The following is a 6495-nucleotide window of genomic DNA, read 5'->3' on the forward strand; positions in this document are numbered from 1 at the left end:
GGGGGGGGGGGGTGCCCAGCCCTGTCTCCTCAGGGCCAGCTATTGCCCCGGGTGGCCCTGGAAGTGTATCAGGTTGACATGGGGCCCTCACTGTAATGTCCCTGCCTGTCCCGCACGTGCCAGTCCCCCTGACAAAGCTCCCCTCACCTTCCTTTCCACACTCCGGCCGGGCGCCCCGACCCAGCGTGCCCACGGTGCGGTTCAGGGGTGCTTCCTGCTTCCCTGCCCTGTCCCATTGGCCGTGCCAAGGGGCCAGCTGTGCACCGGGCCTGGGACGCCGTACATGATCTTGGTGTGAGTAAGCCCTGGTGTCTGCACGCTGAGCGTTGGGATGGGTCCCAGTGGCAGGAATGGGGAGGCACTGGATGCCTGGGGAAGGGGCCAGGTCCCCTTCAGAGGCAGCCATTCGTTATGTGGCAGGTGCCTCCCCCTTGAGAGAGACGAGGGACTAGGCCCAGGGGAAGAGGGGGGGTGATTCTGGCTGCAGCGTGCGGGCCTCTGGCCTGTGACACGTTGACCCCGAGGTGCAAGAAAGAAGTGGAAGCTGAGAGTCCTGTCTGTGGTGATAAAGGACTCGGTGTGTTATGGTCGATGGACGCAGGTGTGGCGTCTCTGTTGGTTTGGCGTCTTGGGCAGAGACGTCAGTTTGGCTGTGGTGTCGCTGGTTGCCACGGCGTGCTCTTCTGGGCAGGCCGACCCGATGCCCCGGTGCTTGGGCACAGGGAGATGCCCCTGGCACCTGCCATCGCGGAGGCGCAGCACTTCCAGGGCAGCACTTGGCAGGCCGGCAGGGGCGGCTCTGGCGGAGACGGGCAAGCGGAATACGCAGCGGTGGCGGAGTAGCCACTCCGCGAGGCCCCCTGACGGCCCGTCCTCTCCGCAGCCCCGCTCAAAGGCATCCCAAAGCAGGCGCCCTTCCGAAGCCCCACCGCCCCCAGCGTCTTCAGCCCCGCGGGGAACCGCACTGCCATCCCGCCGTCGAGGACGCCCCTGCGGAAGGAGAGGGGCGTGAAGGTGGGCGTGTCCCCTGGCAGCCCCGCTCGCGCGGGACCAGCCACGCTCCTTCCGTGGGGCTGAGGGTGGACTTCTGTCTGTGTCGGCAGCTCCTCGACATCTCCGAGCTGGATATGGTTGGGGCCGGCCGGGAGGCCAAGAGGAGGAGGAAGACCCTGGGTGCGTATTGGGGCCCGTCTGCCCGCGGAGGTCCCGGTCTGCCGAGACCGAGACCGCCTCCGGCTGGAGAGGGGCGAGCCTGTGGGGCAGCCCTGTCCTCAGAGTCGCCGCTGCCGCCTCGGGCCGGGAGGGCCACCGCCTGGGGCGCTGAGACCTGTGCTCTGCCCGCAGACGCAGAGGCGGTGGAGAAGCCAGCCAAGGAAGAGACGGTCGTGGAGAACGCCACCCCCGACTACGCGGCCGGCCTGGTGTCCACACAGGTAAGGGCTGCAGGGCTGCAGGGCCGCGGGCGGCCGGAGCACGTGCCCCCGTTCCCAGCGTTAGCCGCGGAGGCGCGTCCCGTGGGAGCACACACGCTGGACGCACACATATGTACGTGGACACACGCAGAAGAGGTGGCGCCGGCAGGGCGCTGGCGTGCCCGCGGGCCCGGGTTTGCACAGCGCCACGCGCTCAGGGCTCCTCGGCGTCCCCTGTCCCGCAGGCGTGGTAGGGCGGCCTTGCGGGAGGCCCCTCGCTGCCGGCGCAGCCTGCCTGGAGGGGCTGGGCAGCCAGGCGCCGTGTGTCGCATGGGTCATTTCTGGGTGGTGGGAAACTTCTCATTGCAGAGCTGTGTTTTCTTACTTTATTGAAAGGAGTGTCTTCCTTTTTTCATATGGTTTTTGTGGTTTAAAAAACAAAACAAAACAAAAAGGATTTCTTCTTACCTCAAAGATGGCTGGTTTGGGAGGGTCCCTAACCAAACAGGGACAGCCTTGCCCTGCCCCGCGCCCTCCCAACAAGGCAGCTCCAGGATGGGGGCGGCGGCAGGGCCGGACGCTTGGGGTCCAGCACTGCTGAGCGCGGGGCCCCTGGCCTGGAGCCCTCTCCATCCCTGGGGACAGCAGTGCCCCCGGTCCTGCTCCCGGGGGTGGGGGCCCTCCTGTGGGGCTGGAGGTTCGGGTTCGCACTGGGCCAAGACGCTGAGGCCCACAGAGGAGCCGGCCCCATCCAGGACTGGGAGAGGCTCACGCTGAGCCCCCGGGCTGCTTTTGAGAGGAACCATGGTCTCTGTCTTCCAGAAACTCGGGTCTCTGAACAACGAGCCTGCGCTGCCATCCACGAGCTACCTGCCGGCTACGCCCAGCGTGGTCCCTGCCTCATCCTACATCCCCAGCTCCGAGGCCCCGCCAGGTGAGCGGGCACCCAGAGCGGGCAGCACCCACCAGGCAGGGAGCAGCATCTTCCCAGGACTCGCCCACGTGGTGCTTCCTTGGGTGTCAGGACCTCTGCTGGTGCCACCGGGGCCGGAAGACCCTCCTGCCCAGCACGAGCTTCGCGAAGTAAACCCAGGGGTTTCAGCTGCTTTGCCCTTCATGGGGCCAGACAGGCAGCGCCCCTTGTGCAGTGCCAGGTGTGAGGCCCGGTTTGTGAGTGGGAGGGGGGCTGCTGAGGTTACAGCGCCTCAGGGTCGGGGGTCCTCACGTGGTCCTACAGTTTGAGAAAGAAGGCGCGGAAGGAAAGGTAGAGGAGGATCCGTGGGTTCTGCTCCGAGGCGTTTGCTCCCCGGGCTCAGCGTCGCCTGCCCGGGGAGGGAGCTTGGCCTCGGGGAGCGGGTGGCCAGAGAGGGCCTGGGGGTCAGGCAGGCTTGCTGGGCTCCAGGAAGCAGCCCTCCGTCCCCTCGCCAGCGCCCAGGAGCCCACTAGCGCCTGGACGTCTTACCTGCTGGTCTCAGAAGGCCTGAGCCCTCTGGCTCCCGGCTGGGGCTCTCGGGGGCGTGTGCCCCGCGCCCAGAGGCGCCGCCCGGGACTCGCACCCCAGCTGCGGGCAGGAGGGCCCCCCCCACCCCCGCCCGCCCTCGCCCCGCGGGCGGCGTGTGGGCTCCGGGGCAGGGCGGGGCCCAGGCACTTCTCTCGGAGGCGGGGTCCCTGGCCCTGCCGGCCGCCCCCCAGGCCTCCCTCTGCTTGCAGCCCCGCCTGCCCGGGAAGCCAGCCTGCAGGCCAGCCGGCCCCCCGAGGAGCCCAGCGCCCCCAGCCCCGCGCTTCCGGCACAGTTCAAGCAGAGGGCGCCCCTGTACAACAGCGGCCTCAGCCCTGCAGCACCCACGCCCGCGGCGCCCACCTCGCCCCTGACGCCCACCACGCCCCCGGCCGTTGCCCCCGCCACCCAGACTCCTCCGGTGGCCATGGTGGCCCCCCAGGCCCAGGCCCAGCCCCCCGCCCAGCAGCAGCCCAAGAAGAACCTGTCGCTCACGGTAGGTGTGTGGGGCGGGGTGTGTGTGTGTGCGGCCCCGCCCGCAGCAGGGGTGCCGGCGGGGCCCAGCACCCAGCCCTGCTCCTCCACCGCAGAGAGAGCAGATGTTTGCCGCGCAGGAGATGTTCAAGACGGCCAACAAGGTCACACGGCCCGAGAAGGCCCTCATCCTGGGCTTCATGGCTGGCTCCCGAGGTGGGTCCGCGGCCGGCCCTGGGGGGGTGGGGGGGCCCTGGGTCCTGCGGGGGTTGGGGGATGACCCCGTGCCCCCAGGCCCCCCGCCCAGCGGCCCCTGCCCCCCTCAGAGAACCCGTGCCAGGAGCAGGGCGACGTGATCCAGATCAAGCTGAGCGAGCACACGGAGGACCTGCCCAAGTCGGACGGCCAGGGCAGCACCACCATGCTGGTGGACACGGTCTTCGAGATGAACTACGCCACGGGCCAGTGGACGCGCTTCAAGAAGTACAAGCCCATGGCCAACGCGTCCTAGCGCCGCCCCTGCCGGCCTGACTCGGGCTCCGGGGGCCGCTGGCCCCCGACGTGCCACCGAGTCCCAGCCCACTTGAGCTTTAGGTTCAGTTTCTCTGGGGTGTTTTGGACTTATTTTCTAAATTTTAATATGGGTCCCTTTTGTGTGATTTAAGACACTTTTTTGCATTCAGTGTTACAGTTCTGAATGTTAAACTTAGCCCCGAAAGGTGTAACTTCCTAACCTTGGCACCGGCTCTGCCTGTTAGACTTCTGTCTTTTCTCACTTTTTCTTCAGTCCCACTGACCGCGAGAGAGGGCCTTTCTTGCTCGTGCAGCCCTCTCCCCGCCCACGCGGCTGAGGGACCAAAGGTGGCGCCTGGTGTGTCTGAGAACGGGGCGGGGACGGCCGCCAGTGCCCAGGGATGGGGGATGCCAGGACACGCTCACCACCCACAGGTTTTGTATTTGTCTTTTGTACCGTTGTGAGCATTTAAGACCTGTCCTTGGGTACCTGTTTTCATTGTAAAAACTACCTAATTAAAGTTTAGCTTTTCTAAAGAAAAGGCACCAGAGCTGTGTTTCCAGCCAGCTCCACCTCTCTGCTCTGGGGCCCCAGCCCCTCTCTGGGGTGGGTGACGTTGGGGTCAGCCCAGGGGTCACTCCTGGATGATGCGGGCGTGGGGAGCATGTCAAAGGGGCCTGGGGCTCAACCACCTGCGGGGCTGAGAAGAGTCTGCAGCTTCCTCTCCCGACTCTGTCACCTTTAACGGGGGTTTGGGAGCCAAATTATAAGTAACGGGAAAAAAAGCCTTTTCCCCAAATCAGAACGACACGCACTATCTACGATACTTGTTACACTTCCGAGGCCACATTGGCCTCTCCCCAGATGTCAGGGGACTGTGCCAGATGCTTCAGAGTGACAGACCACTCAAAGTGACTGGCAGCGGGACTTCCCTGGTGCTTCCACTGCAGGGGGCGTAGGTTCCGTCCCTGGTCGGGGAACTAAGATCCCGCGTGCGGCACAGCGCGACCAAAAAAAAGAAAGAAAGAAAAGGGACTGGGGGAATGGAAGAGAGACCCAAACTTCAAAATGCAATTCCACATAAAGAAAAAAGCCTTTGAATTTTTTAATACAAAAATACTCATACACGGTCTTCCTTTCAAACACAACTTCCCACCTTAAATCCTATTTCCCCGCAACCAGCAATTCTCAAATCTACATTTCAGTATCTTCCCCCAGAAGTGAATTTCAAGTTTTTTAAGTCTGTCAAAATTGGCGGTAGCACCTGGTACACCCCTCCAAAGGCGGAGCCTGGCCGCGTTCCGTGCGACGCTGAGACACCAGTAGGCACGTTGAGGTTTCTGTTTAATTTCACATCTCAACAGGGTGCGGTGGACACGACGCCCGCGAACACAGCACTTTACTCACTCATCAAACGCTCCATGTCTCGCAGGATCGAGAGTTCGGCAACTGACGGTCGTCTGTGTTACCTTTCGTAAAAACAGGCTTATCTTTTCTTATTCCTGGACATACAGCAGTTCTAGAAGATGGCGCCGCACACACTGCAGTTTATGTGTCAGGGGAAACACTGGGAAGGCGCCGGGGCGCAGACCCGAGGGTGAGGCAGGGGGTTCCGAGCATTCTCGGAGGACGGGACCCGGGCGGGGCCGCCAGGTGGCCTCCCCGTGGTGCTCGCAGCTTGTCACCCGCTTTGGACACGCGCCCGCGACCCCCACGGAGAGAAGCGTCCCCGTGTCCAGAGGCCCGCGCTGGCATCGACACGACACACGAGGGGTCCTGGTCAGCTCCTGATGCTGAGGAATCCTGAGGTGTCTGGGCGGTTTTCGTTGTGTTTCTGCTTCACATTAACGACGAAGGGCTGAAGCTGACGTTCAGGAAAGACCGACTCCCCCGAAGCAAGCTCCCCTCAGACTCGGAGCAAAGGCCTCGGCCCCGTCGGGAAGGCCCTTCCAGCCCCACTGCTCCTCCAATGCCTTGTGCTCAGATCCATAAACTGGTTTTCTGGAGATTCTCAGAGTTAGTGTTATTTGCTCATTAGTTTAACAGTTTTTGGAAAGAGGGCGACCATATCTAAAATAAGTTTTCCAGTATCTCCTTCAGAAAAGGTTATAAAAGAATTTGGAAGTAATATCAAAGTGACTCAAAATTTTTACTACTGTCAAATACAAAAATAAGTTAATCTGCTCCCCAAAGTGCACTGCGAAACCAATTCCGATGTTCTGACTTAGGCAGAAGTCCCTTACCGGCAGGAAAGGGCGAGTGACGTCAGCCCACCCCGAGGCCCCTGGCTCTGAAGGGCGGGGCTGCGCCCGCGGCCGCTGTGCTGGCACCAGGCCTCGGCGCCCCTCGTGCCCAGCCCCAGAGCGCGCAGGCGCCAGGTTCAGGGCCTAAGGAGCATGAATCTACGTCAATCCAGTATTTTCTTAAAAGACCATTTGAGAGAAACAAGAGTTCTGAACTGAAATACCCCACGGCCCCTGCGTCTCACCGAGCAGGCGCGTTTCCAGAGAGAACCGAGCCGCCTGTGGAAGCACCAGCTGAGGACGCGGCTTGTTTTTCCTTTGGTCCTACGTCACTTGCCCCCGGGTCACCAGAGG

General features: G+C 63.0%; 1 protein-coding gene across 2 annotated transcripts in view; it reads left to right on the forward strand.

Moving 5' to 3' along the window:
• The window catches only part of NELFA (negative elongation factor complex member A), a 24161-nt gene extending 20228 nt beyond the window's left edge, over positions 1–3933 (forward strand). For both annotated transcript variants that reach the window (XM_007467868.1, XM_007467869.1), the window contains 7 exons: positions 884–1014; positions 1104–1173; positions 1345–1433; positions 2235–2346; positions 3123–3406; positions 3501–3600; positions 3711–3933. In XM_007467868.1, coding sequence (XP_007467930.1) covers positions 884–1014; positions 1104–1173; positions 1345–1433; positions 2235–2346; positions 3123–3406; positions 3501–3600; positions 3711–3895 — 971 coding nt within the window. In that variant the 3' untranslated portion in view covers positions 3896–3933. The remainder of the gene's footprint in view (positions 1–883; positions 1015–1103; positions 1174–1344; positions 1434–2234; positions 2347–3122; positions 3407–3500; positions 3601–3710) is intronic.
• Positions 3934–6495: the final 2562 nt, after the last annotated feature.

This window comes from Lipotes vexillifer, unplaced genomic scaffold (assembly GCF_000442215.2).
Source record: "Lipotes vexillifer unplaced genomic scaffold, Lipotes_vexillifer_v1.1 scaffold966, whole genome shotgun sequence".
Taxonomy (NCBI): domain Eukaryota; kingdom Metazoa; phylum Chordata; class Mammalia; order Artiodactyla; family Lipotidae; genus Lipotes; species Lipotes vexillifer.